General features: G+C 43.0%; 1 protein-coding gene and 1 pseudogene across 6 annotated transcripts in view; one reads left to right on the top strand and one right to left on the bottom strand.

The window, feature by feature from the left end:
* Nucleotides 1–1,085: 1,085 nt before the first annotated feature.
* The window catches only part of DHRS12 (dehydrogenase/reductase 12), a 31,424-nt gene continuing 13,141 nt past the window's right edge, over nucleotides 1,086–19,368 (top strand). For 3 of the 6 annotated variants that reach the window (XM_064645790.1, XM_064645787.1, XM_064645793.1), the window contains exons 1-5: nucleotides 1,086–1,180; nucleotides 1,842–1,975; nucleotides 5,196–5,278; nucleotides 12,518–12,610; nucleotides 13,931–14,012. In XM_064645790.1, coding sequence (XP_064501860.1) covers nucleotides 1,125–1,180; nucleotides 1,842–1,975; nucleotides 5,196–5,278; nucleotides 12,518–12,610; nucleotides 13,931–14,012 — 448 coding nt within the window. In that variant the 5' untranslated portion in view covers nucleotides 1,086–1,124. Of the gene's footprint in view, nucleotides 1,181–1,419; nucleotides 1,578–1,841; nucleotides 1,976–5,195; nucleotides 5,279–6,597; nucleotides 6,653–12,517; nucleotides 12,611–13,930; nucleotides 14,013–19,368 lie in introns of those variants that run through there. The other 3 variants (XM_064645788.1, XM_064645789.1, XM_064645792.1) reach the window with 3 other exon arrangements.
* Nucleotides 10,140–10,254, bottom strand: LOC135410539 (5S ribosomal RNA; annotated as a pseudogene).

The raw sequence follows: 19,368 nt of genomic DNA, 5'->3' as shown, positions 1-19,368 counted from the left end.
TACACAATACAGTACAAGCGGACAGTGCGCAGTTCACCGAGTTCAAAACTGTAACTTGATAGTGGGAAGTGCCTTTTGTATGAGCCTAATACTCACACAATGTGCTGAGAAAGTGGAAGACTTAAGTATGAGGCCTTTGCCAGCGCGAAGAGATTTAGAAAAAAAAGTATCAGACTATCATACAGGATCAAAAAAGAATATTCCCATTTCTCCCCTATCTCTGCTATTGAAACCAGGCAACTTAAGCTCTTGAAAACTTAAACAGGGTTCTCTGCATATGACCTCCCCACATCACGTAAAATACATGAATTTATCTAACTTGCACACTGAACTTTCTAAGTGCATAGTCCTTTCATGTACTTAAAAGCATAATTATACCTATAATGACAATTTCCTTATGGCTAACATGGGCTGTCCAGATGTACAACTCCAAGTGATTCTCTTGGGCTTCATAGCTCCAAAGCACATACCAGAGGAACTGAAAACACATTTTGACTTTCACTTCCCCTACTGCAACAGCCATACGTGTACCCTTTCCTTACTGGTATACTTTGCTCCGTTAGTAGGAGCTGGATATTTAATGGATTTGTTATGCAAAACGCTCCTTGGTGAAGCACAACACGGTTATATTTCTGTGAGAGCATCCCTTTGACAGCTTTCCAGGGCAGAGGGCGCAGGCATAGATCCTGGAACTCTGCTCCCCGTTCCCAAAACACAACACCCCGTTTGCAGTCCTGGATTAGCTGGCAGCAGCATCTGTCCCGACCAGGTGCCCTGGGAAACTCTCCATCCTTCCTCTGCCACCACCATCACCAGGCACAGCCATCTCCGGCGCGGCAGGGGCTCGCTGCGGCTGTCCTTGATGGCTAAAGAAGAGGAAAAAACAGAAAAGATAAGCAGAAACAACCCATAAACTGCTGCTGAGGGGGGAACGTGGCACGGCTCCCCCCTATTGACAAACTCGTTGCCCGCCCGCCCTCGCACCCTCCACCAGTGCTGCCGGTCCGTGTCGGCGGGGACGGCCGGGCGGTGCCGCCCCTCGACCCTTACCTAACGCGGGCAGGGCTGACCTTATGTAAGGGCAGAGGCGGGGCCGGCACCGCTGTGGAGGAGGCAGCAGCGCCATGTCCTGGTACCGCAACACCGTGTGGTTCGTGAAGGGGCTGCGGGAATACACGAGGTACGGGCGGCGGCCCCCGCGGGCGGGGAGCGCGGCGTGAGGCGGGCGCAGCGCCCGGACCGGGCCGGGGCGTTCCTGCCTGCCCGCGGGAGTTCAACCAGCTCGAGTTTATTTCGTATTTTCAATCGACCGCTCCCCACCCCGCCAAGCCAAGCAGATTCCCGCCCCTCTCTGTGAGAGCTGCAGGGCCCGCCCCGCCCCGGGGCTGCGGCCGGACCCCTTCCCCGCTGTCCAAGACCGGGCTGGGTGGTTGTGGCGGGCGAACGCCACGAGGAGCTGCTGTCGTGGACGGGGTTGTAGAGCACTGGCATAGGCTGTCCAGGGAAGTGCTGGAGGCACCGCCCCTGGAAGTGTTCAAAGATCATGTGGCTACGGCACTTGAGGACATGGGTTGGAGGTGAACGTGGTGGTAGTGCTGGGGTTGATGGTTGGACTTGATGATCTTAATGGTCTTTTCCAACCTTGATGATTCTGTGGTACATCACTGGTTGCAGTGTCACTGGCACTGTTTGCGGCCTGTCCCACGAGTACAGAGAGTAACAGGGCAAGGGAGGGCATTCAGCTGAGCTGTGAGGGAAAAGTGCTTTTCAGCTCTCCCCTATGGTTTTTTTTCGGAAGGGCTCTCTTCTAGTTTCTTACGGTTGTGTCTTGCTTTATTCAGGGGCGGCTACGAATCTGCTTCCAAGCACTTCAATCCAGCTGATACGGAGGTGGATGTGGCTGGGAGATCCTTCCTGGTCACTGGTGCAAACAGTGGCATTGGCAAGGCCACAGCCAAGGAGATAGCGAGGAGAGGTGAGCTGGAATGCCATGGAGCTCTGAGGAGTTGATACAGATAACATGGAAGGAAGCAGGTTTGGCCTTCCAGCATAAGCACACACAAATGCATGGGATGAGGGGTCATTTTACTGGGGTCTTAGCGTGGGTTACAGCTTTAAGCGCAATTGGTGCTGTGAAAACTGGCATAATGAAAACAAATAAGTGGAGAGGATCTGCACAGTGTTTTTTAAGTGCATGTTAACCAAAACTGTTTGTGTTATTGTGGCATCTAAGGATTGTTGGTGATGGATCATGATCTTTTTAAAGCTGATTCAGTACAAGTAGCAGCCTGGCTGAATTTGAACTATTTTGAAGAACTTGTGAATTTATCATATGATGAAAGAAAACAATTGGCTTTGCAAAGCTGAGATGGGAGAGTATAGAAGAAGCAATGTAGTCGTGCTTGATCTTAATGATAATACCTTGGAGTTTGGGCCTTTTGGCTGATTACATGCAATTATTTTTTTTATCTGGCTCTCTGTACGCAAGGAGATGGTATGAACTGGACCTAACTGCTGTTAAAGAATAAACTTAATCCCTTACAGAGTTGACAAAATAATTCCTGTTGTGCAAGAGTGATAGGAGTTTTGGCATGTAGAATAAAAAGGAGGAGCTTGTGCGTCTTTGCTCTCTCCTTGCGTCCTTAGGTTTCATAACTATCTTGTGAAGGAAAGTGCGACTCAGTTAAATTAAACTAATTCAGAACTATTAGCATCAAAGAGTCTTTGGGTTAAAGATCTTCATCAGTACCAGCATGTGATTGATATCAAGTTCCCACTACTGCTATTATACATAATAGCTTTATGTAAGTATTGCTTTGTCTGGTGACTGTTTTGCTCACAAATGGGTATGCCTGCCAGGTTTTGCAAGCTGGAAGGCTGGCTGGATCTGCATGGGATTTGGTCACCATGTTTAGCAGAACAACCTTGGGCTCAGACTGTGTGTCTGATGCGTTGTATGGGCATTGCCGTTTCGTATGAAATTAAAATGCCTTCCTGATCCTGTTCTCAAACATGTCACTTTGAAACTCAGTGTTGCGGCCCTGGCTTCTAGTTGAATCTCTTAAAGTACACCACGACAAGATAATAAGGATTTCAGACTCAGCAAAGGAATAATCAAGCTATGTTGGCTTTACTTTCAAGCACTCAGACCTTTCTAACTAATAATGATCTCGATGACAATTTCTGTAGTCCGAGTTCAGCTTTTCTCTGAATTGGTGTCTTATGGGTATGCAGATTTGGGCTTTCCTCTGTGTCTTGTGAACTGCACTTCCGGCTTGATACAGTCTTCTCCCAATTACTCTGACAATTCACATGTGTTAAGTTCAAATAATTTCATCTTTACTGTGGAAAATGTATTCAAATTCCTTTCCTAACCCATAGGTCACAAAACTTCCCCTGTGTCCTCAAAGGCAACAAAAAAGTTTATATTCAAAGTCCTTAAAAATGCATCTCTTTTTGTGGAATGTTTTTCTACTGTAGACTCTGAGAATGTTCCTGATCAGCTTGAAGGCCAGCTGCTTCTTCCATGTGTTTAATTTGTACCTGCACACATTAGTCGTGCTGTCCTTTGTGTTTTGGGAAGAGCTTCTTAAACATCTGCAAATGCACATTCTTAACTGCCTTAAGGTCCTTAATTGGAGCCCTCCTTTGCAGTGAACTCTGCAGTCACTGTGAGAATGGCCAAAGAAATGAGCCTTGGACACTGCCCCTTCTGATTGGCTTTTCTCTCGCTCATGAGATCTGTTTTCCCTGCGGCAAAGACTGTCTTTCATTCTGATCTGTTCATATTCAGTGCCTGTCTGTGCACGGTCCCTTCCATGGGATGGTGTTTGTGTTACGCAAAATGAAGATTAACTGTGTTAAACATCAGTTAGTGTAATTTGTATTGTTTTCCCAGATTCAGGAGTTTCCTATGTCTGCCTGTGATTGTGCACTTGGTAAAAGTAACCCAGACAGCTCTGGAAGTGCTGTGGAGGAATCAGATGCTGTTAGGAAACTTCAGAAGAACCTTGAGGCTTGTTGGCCCCATCAGCTGCATGCCAAGGATACTTGCTATTGTGGTGCTCAGGGGAAAAACCTCTCTCGTAAACAGAAAATTTCATTATCAGCCCCCAGACTGGGCTGTGTAGTGTGTGACTGCACTATCCCTAGGGTAGTCTTGGTGTTTTGCATTCGGGTTCTGGGCACTAGAAGAGTGACTTGGCACTGTTGTTACTATTATACATCCTTTGGGATTACATTCCTTGAGCTTTCTAGTGGTGAACTGTTAGCAGTCCCTAAGACACCTTTAAAAATAGGTAAAAGTAAAGAGTACAGATATTCCTGTGACTGAGAGTAAAGCATGACTTGTAATGATCAGAGAATACAAGGCATAAAAATAAAAAAAAATGCCTACTTTAGTCCTCTTTTTGAAGGCTTTCTTTAATGTGGCTAAGTGATGAGATCATGGCAAGTATCCAGGTCTCTGAGAAAAACCTTGCCCTGGGTGTTCCTTTCAATGAAAAGTTGGTTGGAAGAGACCTGTAGAGGTCACCTTGTTCAGCATCTCACTTGAAGTAACTGTTGGCAACGCTACATCAAACCAGTCATTGCTTTGTCTCGCTGCCTGAAACCTGCAAGGATGCAAGTTATGCATCCTCTTGGGACAGCCTGATCTCCTTAGAAGAAAACTAATGAAAATTATTTTCCTTAATAGATGACCTGAGCCTCCTAAACTGCAATTCGAGGCCATGGTCCTTGTCATATCTCCACTGCTGAGAAGAATTCTTATACCTAGCATTTTTATTTCCTTTTCACAGAGCAATTCTAGTCACTTGTGTTGTTCAGGCCCTTTACTGAACTTTCTAAGGCGTGTATCAAAAGAAGCATTTATAGTACAGATGCCTTAGCTTCAATCTCCAGTATGGCTCCGGTATTTCATCCACTAAATATGATGTACAGACCTGACAGAAAAAGGTTTGAGCAGACAGCACTTGGAGTGCAGTGGTCTTTTCCATACATGCAGCCTTGTGTGAGGACCCTATTACAGCATGATACTTTCTTCACCTTGCCTGCCTTCATAGGGACCAGAACCAAGCAGAAATCTTCCACCTCTCTTCTTATATCCAAAGTCTCCCCCAATTAAAGTGCTGATGTCTCCCCCAAATGCAGTTAGTAATTAATTATCAAATGTGTTTCTTGTCTCAATCCACCAGGTGGCACAGTTCATCTGGTTTGCCGAAATAAGGAACGGGCTGAGGTTGCCCAAGAAGAAATAGTGACAGAAACAGGCAATCAGGTGAGTTACCTTTCAGTCTCTTGTTTACTCTTAGAAAAATTGTTAATATTAGAGACCTTGGAGGCCTTGAGATACTGTTTTGACGTTTTATTCTTGTGTTTTTAATAGTGTTTTCATACAGATGTGGAAACATCTTGTAGTTTATCATTCATATGGTTTGATTTCATTTCATTAGATTATGTTTTCTGTGATAAGTAACATCATTAGCAGCATGCTGTTTTATTTAATGTTTGTTGTTGATCTGTTTTGTGGTGTCCTACTTACTATTCCTAACTATGTGGCTGAGGCTTTTAAAAGTTAATGTATTGCAACACTTGCAACAACATTTATGAGTCTGCTGCATTGGAGCTAAAGGTTTTATGTGTCTGAATAACATGCCCTTGGTTTGCTACGGTTGGCTGCTCTGTTAAGTCCTGTGTGTGGTCCTAGTTCCATGCTCTACATGCCTTTCCATCTCATTTTCTTATAATACCTCTTCCTTACCTCCTTCCTTTTGTTACATATTCTTTTTCTCTGTATGTATCATTCTACAGTACACCCCTGTAGCTGTCACTGTTGTTTTTGCTAATTATTCAGGAGAGTGTGATTATGGAGAAGCGCATAGGTCATTAGCTTTTGGGTTTGCCTGGGATAAAGTTAATATTCTTTATAGCAGCTCCTATGGTGCTGTGTTTTGGATTTGTGACCAAACCAGTGTTGACAACCCATGTTTTAGTTATTGCTGAGAGCTCACACAGCATCAAAGCCTTTTCTGGTTCTCACACTGCTCCACCATGAGCAGGCTGAGGGTGCATGAGAAGATGGGAGGGGGATCACTAGGACAGCTGACTCCAACCGACCAAAGGGATCATCAGTAAAAGCTGGGGGGAAGAAGGAGTAAAGGGGGACATTCACAGTTATGGTGTTTCCCAAATCACTGATGCATGGGAAGAAGTCCTGCTTTCCTGAGGATTGCCAAATGCCTGCCTGACAGTGGGGAGTAGTGAATGAATTCTTTATTTTGCATTGTTTACACACAAAGTTCTGCTTCACTTATTAATCTGTCTTTATCTCAGCCCACAAGTTTTATCTATTTTGCCTTTATGATTGTCTACCCCTTTCCACTGGGAGAGGAGTGAGCGAGTAAGTGGTGGTATGAGGCTGACCTACCTACCAGGGTTAATCCACAGCACTTGGATGGAGACCTATCTTCATTTTAAATAATGACTTGGCTCTTGTACACAGTATTTTGATTCCATTAATAGTTTTTAATGTGGATCAAAAATTCTGAAGACATTTTATGGTTAGAGATGTCTTATTGACTAAATTTCTGCTTTTAGGTTTCAGCTCCCTAGTGTGACACAACCAGCATTACACTTCAGTTCCTTAATGGAGGTAAATTAGATCAGTTGTTATGTAGAAATAAATACTTCCCAGCTGTCTCTAGCTGTGTAATCCCATGGCTATAGTAAGACTGGTGATTATCTGTACTACCTCCCTTGCTAACTGCAGTCAGACAGTCTGGGAAAAGAGGTGAGTTTGACCTCTGAAGGTTCCTTCATGTTCTGTTTTCTGTCATCTGGTGAAACAAAACTTGAGGCAAATAATGTTCTTCCTTTAAAGACAGACGAATTACTGCTTTCCCACTCTTTGATAGGCTGCAAACCTGTAGTTTCTATAGTTATGAAAGAGTACAAGGGCACTGCAGGACTTGTTTGTGACCCTGGGGATGGGGCACTTGTATAGAGAGCAGCTTTCAGTGAAGTGTTAGATGAGCTGTACAAGAGGCCCTGTGGGACACGTTGCAGTGGGAAGAACATTTTAATAAGGAGTCTCCAAGAACATCCTTCTTTATAAGTACTCATTCAGAAGCAATCCATTGAGATAATATAATGCTTTATCTCCAACTTGACAAGCTGTATCCAGACTGAACTTGCTCTTCCTGATAGTTTGGATGGAGATCCTGTTATAGTATATAACAAAGCTTCATTTATAATGAAGTGTATAACCAAAGATTTTTTCCGTTTTCTACAACACATGCCTGAGTTCAGTGCTGAAATGGAGTTACTTGGCAGGCACCTGCACCTAGACCTGGGAACTGGAAAATTCTCCTAATCTGTTAAAGCAGATCCAGTCACGAAGATTAGGTTTCACTTTGAAAATGGCTTTTCTACCACTGAGGACTTTTATAGGGAACAGGCGTGTGTGTCCTTTTCCTGAGTCAGTGTGACAGTCTTCAGCAGATAAGTGTTGAATTAGATCTTTTTCAATCTCTGAAATCCCTTGTAATATTGAGCATCTGCCTAAAAAACCTTAGCTGTTCTCTACCAGTAGATAACAGTAGTAGCTTTAAAAGTAGAAAGCTTTTAGAGAGGTATCCAGCCCGAAACAGTAGAGCAGTGTCAAGTTTGTGGTCCAGAATGATTCGCAGAATGAGTAAGGTTGGAAGGGACCACAGTGGGTCATCTGGTCCAAACTCCCTCATCAAGCAAGGTCATCCTAGAGTACCTTATTACAAGGAGAAAATTCTGACCCTAATTCAACTAAAGAGCTGAAATCCAATGGCTAGAGAGAGTCATGTGCTTTTTATCTTCAGGAAAGCAGAATTATAGGCAGGGAATAATGCTGTATAATTTTTTCAGCTTCTTCACTTATCTCATTTGCTTGTATAATGAGTATTTAAAGAAACAACTTGGAAAGAGAGGAGGCCCTTTTAATGATTATTTGTTGTTTTGCATGAGAACACATCCTCTGCATAATTATTTTATAACAGCCTTTTCCTGGGATACGTCATAAGACTATCTGTGGTGTGTCTTTGAGCCTAAGTGCTATGTAGGAGAAGAGTAGGAGTTGACATGCCTTTGTATGCAGATAAATGCCACTGTGCTTGTACTATGTAGAACACAACTCTGTAAAAAGGAAAATGAATTGCCTGTAACAAACAGCAAAAGGTTTTTGGTGTTTTTGAGGCAGGCATTATTTCTAGCTTTAGCGGTTTAGAAAATTATAACTTTGCTCTATGTCAATATGTCAAGCATCCCCATTCCTGGCCTTAGTATTGCAAAACTGCAAGAGTGTTGTGACATGGGATGACTAACAAGAACTTAGCATTTAATGCAGCAGTTAGCATGGAAGGGGATGCAGAAGGCACCTGATACTGAGACAGCTGGAGTGGGTGCAGTGGTGCACCTGAAAGCATGCTCTCCCACTCTGGTTGGAGCAGATGTGCCTGGCATATGGGACACTGGCCCAGACAGAGCTCCAGAGGAATAATCTGGCAGATGCTGGGCTGCAGGGAGTGACTGGTGCTTTTCCCTGAGCCTGGGGCAGTGCATGATGGTGGCTTCATTTATTGGGCTCTTCTGTCATCAGGGTGCTGGGCTACCAGGTGAAGCGACAGCAGGAGGTGAGCAGGCTGCATGGCCATAGGGAATAGAAAGAGGAGATTGACAGGGTCTTTACAGAGAGCCAAAGAGCACATGGTAGGGAAGGAAGGATAAGCTAGAAGCTGTGCTTGAGTAGGCAGAGGATAGAGACTCCTAAGATGAGGAGGAATGGAAGCTTGTGAGTGCTGGCAACAGAAGGCAGGCTCATTCTCTGCCTGCAGATGTGCATTTATAAGATAGGTATAGTGCCATGGTAACAGATGAGGAAGAACAGGCTCTGTCAGGGGAGGTGTTAGAGACACATGATCCTGAACAGTTGTTGACAGTGGGAGGAAGTGGTGGGTGATAATGGCTGAAGGCTCCTTCCTATGGGGGATGCAGGCACCCATCTGCAGTCTTGGCTTGATGTCTTGAGAGGTTTGTCACTTGCTGGGGATTCAGATCTAAGGTATTGTGGAGAGTCTGCTGAAGCTGGTCTGGACCTAGGACCAATACCTCCTGTTGTCCAGGACGTGGGCACCCGTGACATTGTGAGGGGTGACCTGGAGTTCAAGAGTGCTTACAGGGAGTCAAGGGCATGGGGGTCCAAGGAGTGGTCCTCCAAATCCTTACAGTGGAGGGGAAGAGCTTGAGTAGGAGCATACACACCCCGCAGGTCAACACCTGAATGTGCTTCTGGTGTCACTTTGGCCTTTGTCACTTTGTCTATGGCCTTTTTGACCTCTTTGACCTCTGAAAAGTGAGTATTACTGAGCAGCAATGACAAATTGGAGCAAGAGTGTCATTGCCAGCAGGTTTGCTAAGCTAGTGAGGAGGACTTTAAACTGGATTCATTAGGTAGTAATCACAGGGACAGTGAATAAATGTCTAGGGGACTGCAAAATGGAGGAAGCTCTCACAGTTTTCATGTGAAAGCAGCATGACTGGGAGCCCATTTCAGATACCTATACATGAATACACATGATGTAGGAAACAAGGGAATCCATGCATGATTGCAGAGCTGTGATCTCACTGGGATTAGAGAGAAATGGTTGGCATTACTAGAGTGGTGGAGCAGATGTATTCCCTTGCCCTTTGTGCTGCTTTTGGCTGGAATAGAGTTAATTTTCTTCACAATGGCTAGTATGGGGCTGTGTTTTGGATTTGTGCTGAAGACAGGGTTGCTAATACAGAGATATTTTTGTTATTGCTGAGCAGTGCTTACACAGAGCCAAGGCCTTTTCTGCTTTTCATACTGCCATGCTGGCAAGGCAGTTAGGTGTGCATAGGAGGCTGGGAGGAGATGCAGTTGGGACAGGTTGACAAACTGACCAAAGGGATATTCCAGACCATGTGACATCATGCTCAGTTTATGAAGTGGAGGGAAGAAGGAGGAAGGGGGGGATGTTTGGAGTGATGGCATTTTGTCTTCCCAAGTAACAGTTACGTGTGATGTGGCCCTGCACTCCTGGACACCTGCCTGCCCTTGGGAAGCAGGGGATTAGTTCCTTGTAAAAAGCCTACAGCACCTAGTATTCCCAGGCAGTCTCCCATCCAAGTACTAGGCCCAACCCTGCTTACCTTGTGAGATCAGATGAGATTGGGCATTCTCAGGGTGGAATGGCCACAGGCTTGTTTTGCTTTGCTTGCGTGTGTTTCTTTTGCTTTCCCTATTAAACTGTCTTTACCTCAACCCATGAGTTTTCTAGCCTTTACCCTTCCGATTCTCTCCCAGTCCTGCTGGTGTGGGAGTGGCTGTGTGGTACTTGGCTGCTGGCTGAGGTTAAACCACAACACTGTTTTAGAAACACAACCTGGAAAGTCAAGGAAGAGGAGTGCTCTCTGCAAGGTAGTGGCTCGAATTCGTGAAGCTTTGCTTTGAAATGGGTAATGACCCATTGAGAACTTTTGGGTAAGGTGCAGAGGTCATACCAGTGTGGGTGACATCATGGTGGATGTCTGCTGTAGACTGCCTGATGAAGTAGAAGAAGTAGATGAAGTCTTCTTAGAGGTCTGAGGAAGCCCCATGGTCACAGGTCCTGTGGAGCACTTGAACCACCCTGACACCTGCTGGCAGCATGTCAGGGCATAAACAACCCAGGAAATTTCTGGAGAACATCAAAGATGATTTTTTTTATATGAGTGTTGGCCAAGCCAGCTAGAGGTGATCTCTGCTGGACTTGCTATCAGTAGCAGTCTTGAACAGCTGCCTTGGTGGAAGAGGTCATGAGATTGTGGAATTTAAGATCAAGACAGACAAGAAGGATGAGTAGTAGAATGACAATATTTGGGTTTAGGAAAGAAGATTTTTGTTTTGTTTTTTATGGAGCTGTTTGGTAGCAAAAGGCTGTGGAAAAGCTGGTTGATCTTCAAAGAAAAGCTCTTCAAAGTGGGAAGTTCTTCCTGTTAACTGGAAAAAGACAAATCACTCATCTTCAAAAAAGGCAAGCAGAATTTGGGGAACTACAAGTTGATCAGCCTCACCTTGCTCCCCAGAAAACTACAGAGCAAATCCTCATGAGACCCATGAAAGACAGGAAGGTGACTGAGAAAACACAGTGTGAATTTTTCAAGGGCCAACCTGGACTGACTGTCCTGATTGCTGCGTTTGATGAGATAGCTCTGCCTATGGACAAGAAGGAAGCAGTGTGCTCCTGAGGTTTGACAAGGCTTTTTACATGCTATCCTTGTAGCCATTTTGGAGAGATGCTGTTTGAACTGGTGGATGACAAGGTGGGTGGAAAACTGTCTGAACATGTGGCTCAGAAAGTAACAATCAACAGAACAAAGCTGATCTGTTACTGATTTTTAGTGGCAACCCCCATGAGTCAATACAGGGGCAAAAATTGATGATATCTCTTTAACAGCTCAGGTGATGGCGTGGAGTGCAGTCTTTGCCTAGCTGGCTGGAAAGCAGCTTTGCAGAAAGGGACTTGGGGGTGACAAGTTGTTTCTGAGTGAGCAGTGTGCCCTGCGGCAAGGAAGGACAACACCCCCCAGGCTGTGTGAACATGAGTCTAGCCACCAGGCAGAGGGAGGTGTATCTTCCTCTCTGTTAAGTCTTTGTGAGATCACAGCAGGACTCCTGTGCCCAGTTTTGGACTCCCCAGGTTGAGGAAGTCATCAGTGTCTTGCAAGTCCAGTGGAGGGCTGCCCAGGTGACAAGGGAAATGGTACATGTGATGTACAGTGTGAGTCTAGGAGGCTGATTTTGCTCAATGTTGAGAAGGCCAAGGTGGGTCTTACTGTAGTCTACAGCCATGTGATAGGAGTGTGGAGGGAAGACAGTACTAGGCTTCTCCTGGAGGTCTGCAGTGAAAGGACCAGAGGCAGCCAACACAGATTAGAAGAGGGTAAAAAAATGCTGAGTAGATAGTAGGAAAAACTTTCATCATGGGGGTAATCAAGCACTTGAGCAGGGGGCTCAGACAGGCTGTTGAATCTCCATGTTTGCCAAGCAGCCTCCAGAGGTCCCTTCCAAGCTAAATTATTCTCTAATGCTGTGACCTTGAACATTTCATTGGAACATTCCTTACAGCCAAAGAGGAAGCTGCTGTATGAATTGTTTAAACTGAAGTTTTGCAAGCTTTGCAGTATTTTTCTAGTTCTCTGCTATGCATGACTGTCTGTCATGTATTTATCTAAGTAGGACTCTCTCTTAATAACTTTGGCATTAAAAAGCTGTGTCTCAGAAGCAGCTGAATCAAGTGACTAAGCATGTTTTAAGGACTAGAATTATATTTCCCATTTGTGCATGTTAACCTGTTTTAGTTGTGTTCTGGAGACAATATTTTTTTCATACTGCTTAAGTACTTTTTCACCTAGACAAGCCTAAGCAGTGAGAAGGGTCTCTTCACTGTCCCTGTTATTTATAAGTTAGTTTCTTTTCTTTTAGAATATCTTCTTGCATATCGTGGATGTATCTAATCCCAAGGATGTATGGAAGTTTGCTGAAAAATTCAGAAATGAACATAGATTAAATGTGTTGGTAAGTTTACATACTTAAACCTTGTGTCTGTCTTTGGAGTGCATAGCCTCTTAATTTGTCCAACAGGTCATGTAGATGTCACAATTTGCCTTCCAATTCTCTGCTTAATTTTTTCTAAATGTTTTTTCAGGCTCCCCATGGTCTGTTTGCTCTTGTCCATTCTCAGTTCACAAAGATATGCTACAAGAAGAGAGAAGAGCAGTACTTTTTCAGCTGCATCTTTTGAGACTCTTATCACACACTTTTTGTTTGACTTCCATTACTAGTTACTTTGTCCCTCTTAAAACTAGACCTTCCTAAAGATTAAACTTTTATGAAAAGTCTAAAGACAAGTCTAAAATAGAGCCAGGGAGAGAGCAAACAGTTAAATATCATGGTTGGTAAGGGGCTTAGTACACTTTCCCCTTTATTTAGCAGTGAAAATTTGCTCAGGGGGCTGTTCTAAAGCTGAGGCACCTGGAGCAGTTCTTTTCTTGCTTAGTAGATGAGGAACTTCTGATAAAAATGGGAAAACAGCTTTTGAGGAGTGGCAGTGAACGAGCAGGAAGGTGTGTAGGGACAGATATTGTTTTGAGGTGAGAAAGAAAAGCTCGAGCTCCCTCTGGAAGGTAAAATAGGGAAAGAAGTGTGTCTGAGCTTATGCTGGTTGCACACAGCTTGTAGGCTTCTGGCTGTTGATGAGGATGTGCCTTACAGTACATACCAGCTGTGTGGTGCAGCACTGTTCTTGGCAATGTGTGAGTCAAGTGAGGCATCTGGGCAGAATTGCCAGGTCGACAGAAAAGCTGGGATCCTGCAACCAGGACACCAAGTCACTATGAAGCACCTCTGCTAGTTAGCTCTGCTCTTCTCAGGGCTAACTATGATGCAGCAAGCTGCTAACCTGGATAACCTGCCAAATTTGGAGCTTATTTGTTTTTTTTTGCTGAGGGTGGGAGTTCCTGTGGGTCATCCTACTGCATGTTGTACAGTTTAATTATGCATATTTAAGTTCCAATATTTTTTCTACAAAATATTACTTTCTGTGTGCATATTACTTTCTGTGAAAAAAGAGTTTAAAGACTTGGGGTAAGGCACTGAGGACTGTTGGTTCTTAGTGTAATACATCTGTGGTGAGCCATTTCTCTGGGGATTCTTTCTTTTGTGAGAAACCTCTATGATCAGCCATAGAGTGACTTGGAATAGCATGGTTTATTGAAACAGGTTGTAGCTTTGTGTTGCAGTGTCAAAACCCAGCAAACTAACATTGACTGCTTGTACGTGTGGATTTCCTTGTAGACATTTGTGTAGATTATTTTGTTTAAAGGTGTTGTTTTACAGATCAACAATGCAGGATGTATGGTGAATAACAGAGAGTTAACTGAAGATGGACTTGAAAAAAACTTTGCAACAAACACTTTGGGTGAGTATGGATTGTTTAGTTCTGGAACATACTTATTTTGGTTACAGAAGCGTGTTTGTATAGCTGGATTCATGAGGAATGTATTCCTCCTTAAAGAGGGATTGTACCAGTGCTAAGCCAGGGAAGGAGCAGGGAAGGAAAAGAAGAAATATTACAGCTTGTTTGGAGTGTCATTGTTTTTTAATTTCTCAATTTTTCAATTGTTCTGCTGTCAGCACCTTTATTTATCATAGCAGCAGTGGACAACTGCAGATAAGATTTAACTAAATAATTCAAAATTTGCTAGGAAATTTTGTTCCAAGCAGTGCTGCTAATGATGCTCTTTGTAATAAGTGTGCTTCTGTGGCTTGGATAGAGCTTGGAGCATGTTCAGGTATTTAAAGAGACATTCAAACGTGTCAGTAGGCTTGCACAGCCCTGTTTGGTGAGACAGGCACTGAGCAGGAAGACTGTGCTGTATACAGTGCCCTGCACTCTCTCAAAGAGATGTAATCTCTAGTCAGGTGATAGAGCAGTAGCGGGCAAGTCTTGGGCACTCCACATATAAGGGGCCTAACCTATGAACTGTGTCGTGGTGGTATAAGAGGCACAAGTGAAGGGAAGCAAGTCAAGAGGAAAGGGGAGATGCGGATGAGCAGGGAAGATGGCAAGCAAAGTGGAAAGTTCCCCCATAAAAGCCCTGGAAAAGATGTGAGCAAACAACGAGCCAGCAGAGAGAAGAGCTGCTGATACCTGTAGGGCTGAAAGCTGCACCTCTTGCAAAGAGAGATGTGGTGCTTGCATCAACCAAGAGTCCTGATGCTCTGTCTCTGTGCAATGTAGGTGGTTCTCTCAAGAAATTGCCTTTAATATATTCAAAAGCCATGCATTAAGGAGGAACTGTGGTGCTTCATGTTTTTCTCCTGTTCATCAGCGTCTGGAATGAGGAAGGGGAAAGCTTAGGCTATAAAGATAAGGCATTTATAGAACTAGCATAACCTGGAAACCACTGTTGGTTTTTATTCTTAGCCTTTTTCCTGTGTTGCTTTGTAAACTAACATTTTAGGTATAAATGTCCTGTGCTTTGCTGATATAATGTATACAACTTATTTTTTCTGCTAGTCTGACTAAATTAAACTGACAAATCAAGAATAAAGGCACAGATTCATTTCCTTCAAACTAATCTTCTGCTAACATTCTTTTGTTTCCCATAGTAAAAAAATTCATAATTATTTTATTTTGCCATCAAATTTCCCCTGGCTGCAGAAGTACAAGAACTTCTGCACTGAGAAATGTATTCACCTTAAATTAGTTTAACCCTCTTGTGGTTTTTCCAACAAAAATCCAGCAGTGTGCAAAGGTACAGTTCTTTCAGAGAGAAGCAGAGTGAAACAAATACTACAGTCTGAATGCAAAAGCTTATTTTGGTTTAGTTTTAAACATTGAGGAAGTTAATTGCTGATGAACTGTACTAGTGCATCACTTGAATTATATTTTATCACAAAAGTAGAAGCAGCAAGTTCTGCTTTCCCAGCTGTAAATCAGCCTCACTAGTGATATACAGCTGCACAGAGGAAGCTGAATTATGGTTGTAGCAAACTAGGAAAATGCCTGTATTATCTTTTGTGAATATTACTTATAGATCTCCTTTATTTATTTGTGTATCACTTGCTGCATGGTTGTATAAGAAGTTTAAGGAGGTGAGGCATCCTCTGTTGTCCAGGTTCTTCAGAGTTCAAACAAGGACTGGGTTCTTTGCTTAGACCGGTTCTCTCTAGACAACAATAAGGATTAAATTTTGAATCTCTTAGAACAGAGTGGGACTTGGTTGAGCTGGAAGAGGCTGGCTGTACAAGAGGAAGCTTCTGTGCTTGCAGGTCAGACACACATGAAGGACCAATGCTACAAAGTGCATGCTTTTTTGTTCAAAACTGCAGATAGGGTAATAAATCGTAACTTCTGGAGCCATAGTAGAAGAAAGCTGTTTGGAGAAACACCTCTCAGAGTAGATGCTGTGTTATTTTCCCGAGCATGAGATGCCTTTGGGTGTGCTTCACTTTGGAGAAGTTATTTCTCTGTCAGTAACTACCTGTGGTTATAGGTTCCCAGAGAAAAACTTGGCTAAATTAGGTATGGCTGGTATATAGGTTGGCTGTAAACTAGCATGTGGTCTGAGAGGACAAATTAAATTCCCCTCTCTGTCCCAGCAGCACTAAAGCCTGAAGGGTGGTGTGGGCTCAAGACCCCTGTTTAGAAAATCTGCAGTTGTTCCCCTCGGTAGCAGCACGGAAATGCTTGAATGATCTCTGCAGAAACAAGATAGAATAATATCAGTATCTTTTGCAGATCTTCACATTAAGGGTGTTCCTTCTATGTTTCTTTCGTTGTTTAATTCTACCCTGGATCTTAGCTCTGGTCTAGTAAAGGAGCATGTAGGTTGTAACTGTCTAATAATGCAAGACTCTGAAATATCAAAAGCTTTAAATGCACAACAGTCTTTGAATTCTGTATCTGATATCTGATTAACGCTTCTATAAGCGGTAAATTTACTCTTTTAGGTGTCTGAAATGCTGTGGAGCTTTTAAATTCACTCTAGGAATATTTCCCTCGTAACTGATTTGTTAGTCCATTTCTGAGCATAATGGATGCCAAGAGTTCAGTTCTAATTGATCATGTGCCTTGTGAAACACATTTTTTACCTTGATCTTTTCTTGGGCGTATATGGGACAAAAAGGACTGCATATATACAAATTTAATACTGGTTGGAATAGGAAGTAACATTCCTTTAATGTAAAACACTGCTGACTGGCTAATTGAGGACAGCAACTGAAATAGGACATGTACAATCCTCTCTGATGTTGTCAGAATATGCAGATGGGTGAAGGTCAGGAATATGCAAAATGCAGGTTGAAAGTTCAGGCTTTGTATGGTTTGTCTGATATTCAAGTTCAAATTGTAAGCTGCTTTGAGCAGGCAGTGGCAGCTGCGTCTGTGCTGGTGCCTGTAGCATCCTTAGAATGGGGATCAGGCTCAAACACTGTGTGGCTTGTCATAATTCTGTTGTTGCTGTCAAATGAAATACTGTTCCTTTTTTCCCTGCTAGAGCCTCAAGAATTGTTGACTGATTGTTGGAGCTCAGTGAAGGTGTAGAGAGCAGAACAGCTGTGGAGCACTCAGACTCAAATGTGGGAGCACTAACCAGACATGAGTCTGAAATAGCACTTTGCTGATTGAAACACACCCTCAGTACGAAATGGAGTGACTGGCTTGGGGTGATGTGGGCAGGTTTCCTGGGGAGCTGCCAATCCTGATGGGCAGATTTTTATTTTTGTGTTCTTTAGTTTGTGATGTTGCCCTTACATTTCTTCCTGTGGGCTGACCATGTACTCAGGGTTGTATCTGGGAGTTGGGCAACAAGAAGCAATCATTTCATCTGATGAGACTTGCAAACTTCTGAGTCAACATTTTTTTTTATTTAATTTTATTTTACTTGTTTTAGTATAACTCCCAGCAAAGACTATTAAAGATGGCCCTATTTAGTAATTTTAGAAAAAAATGTCAGCATTGATAAGCACGTGTCAGCAAAAGCAGCATGTCCTCATTAAAGCACCAGACATTTAGCTGAAACAATCTTTGTTCCTCTATTTTATAGCCTGCCTCACTTTACTTTTACTCAACACATCTTCCTTCTTGACATGGAAAAATGACATATATGTTACATTTTTATTGCTACTTACCAGCCAAGAGGATGCTAAAACACACTCAGAGATAAATAAATGATGCTCCCAGTATGCACCTTTTCTTCAATCTAATGTGCTCTCATGTTTTAATAATATATAGACATATACATTTACTCTCTGTGCAAGAAGCAGTAGAGCTAGAGGAAATAAGATGTTTATCTATCACAGTAGCAGTACAGCCCATCTATGGCAAACTCCCCAACCTGTATGGGTATTTGTCAGTCTCTTCCCTACACATTTACTGTATCTAACTGGTGTTTCACACAAACCGGTGGAGCCTGATCAACTGTGTTCTGAATTACTTGGAAGTCAAACAACTTGGATATCAGCTGCCAGTCTGCCATAAGTTCAGTGCCTGATCTTTGGCAAGACAATCTCACCTGTGAAAAGGAGAGTGTGATACCACTTTTCTTTCTAAAGAGCTTTGAGACTTACAGATGAGAGATGCCACCTGAAAGGATAAGGTTTAATATAATTGCACATCCAGTAGCTGTACTAAAGCCTAGGTTCCCAGGACACAGAGGAACCCTTATTGAGCTGAGCTTTGTAATTTGAGGGAAATGTAAACCTTTGTTTTGTCTTTCATGTTTATTGACTCTTTCTACATACTCTGTTATTGCTAGTGCATTGGAATTGACCCTCAGAGACAGCACACTAAAATCTTCATTCCTGAGCTTGTACTCAGGAAAGAGACTCAGGAATCTCTGAGACTAAGAACTGCATAAATTGTAGGCTTGAAAAGATAACCAGGTCAAGGAAGAATGTCAGTTTGTTTGTTGGGGGTTTTTTGTGTATTTTTACTTGGACTCAAGAAAAGCAAGCCAGTTTATCTGATTTTTACCAGACGAATGAGCCACTGAAATCTGTACAATAGAAGTTTTTTGGTGGTTAGTTTTTTTTTTTTGTTCCCACTTTTTTTTCACAGTCGAAATAACGCTGTTCTTACTAATACTGCAAAGCTCAGGCAGATGAAAAACTTCACTGAGTATGGTGCTGGCTGCCTGCCCTTCTCTGAATGTTAGCAGGCTAGAAACCTCACCAGCGATTGCCAGATAGAACATCAAGTGAAAAACATTCTAGAATCCACCAAGACACTTGCGTCTAGAATAATTGCATCATCAGTTAATTTGGTGTTATAAACAGGTAGTGGCTTTACAATATTACTTCTGCTGAAACCATAATTTTCTTTAAAATTGATTTCTAAAGTACAGGCTTTAGGGTCACATTAAATCTGTAAAGCAGATCGGACTGTGTTGATGTACTATTATTAAATGTGATATCCTGTTGATTTTTAAGTCTGAAATATGTGAATCCTAAGGAGGCTTCCAGGTTTTAGCAGACTAAAGCTCATTTACAACACCAGCAGTTTGGAAATCTATATTCACAGTGTTTGTATTTTCTGTTAGGGCTGTTCTTTATTTTGCTTGGTTTCATGTTCTAGATTTGTAGCCTTCTGGGAGAAAGACTAGTGTCTAATACACTGTAGACTGCTGTCCCTTGCACTAGGATAGCTTTCGGTTTGTTCATGTTGTGAGATCCACAGTGAAATAACTGTTGCAAGACCACGCACCTTTCCTCGAGACCTAAAAGTAGTGTTTATTCCATAGAGTCCCTTCAGCTTCTACATCAGGTCATGG

This window comes from Pseudopipra pipra, chromosome 2, assembly GCF_036250125.1.
Source record: "Pseudopipra pipra isolate bDixPip1 chromosome 2, bDixPip1.hap1, whole genome shotgun sequence".
In the NCBI taxonomy this organism is placed as follows: Eukaryota; Metazoa; Chordata; class Aves; order Passeriformes; family Pipridae; genus Pseudopipra; species Pseudopipra pipra.
Note: the sequence above shows the minus strand (reverse complement) of the source record. Positions and strands in the feature narration are given on the sequence as shown.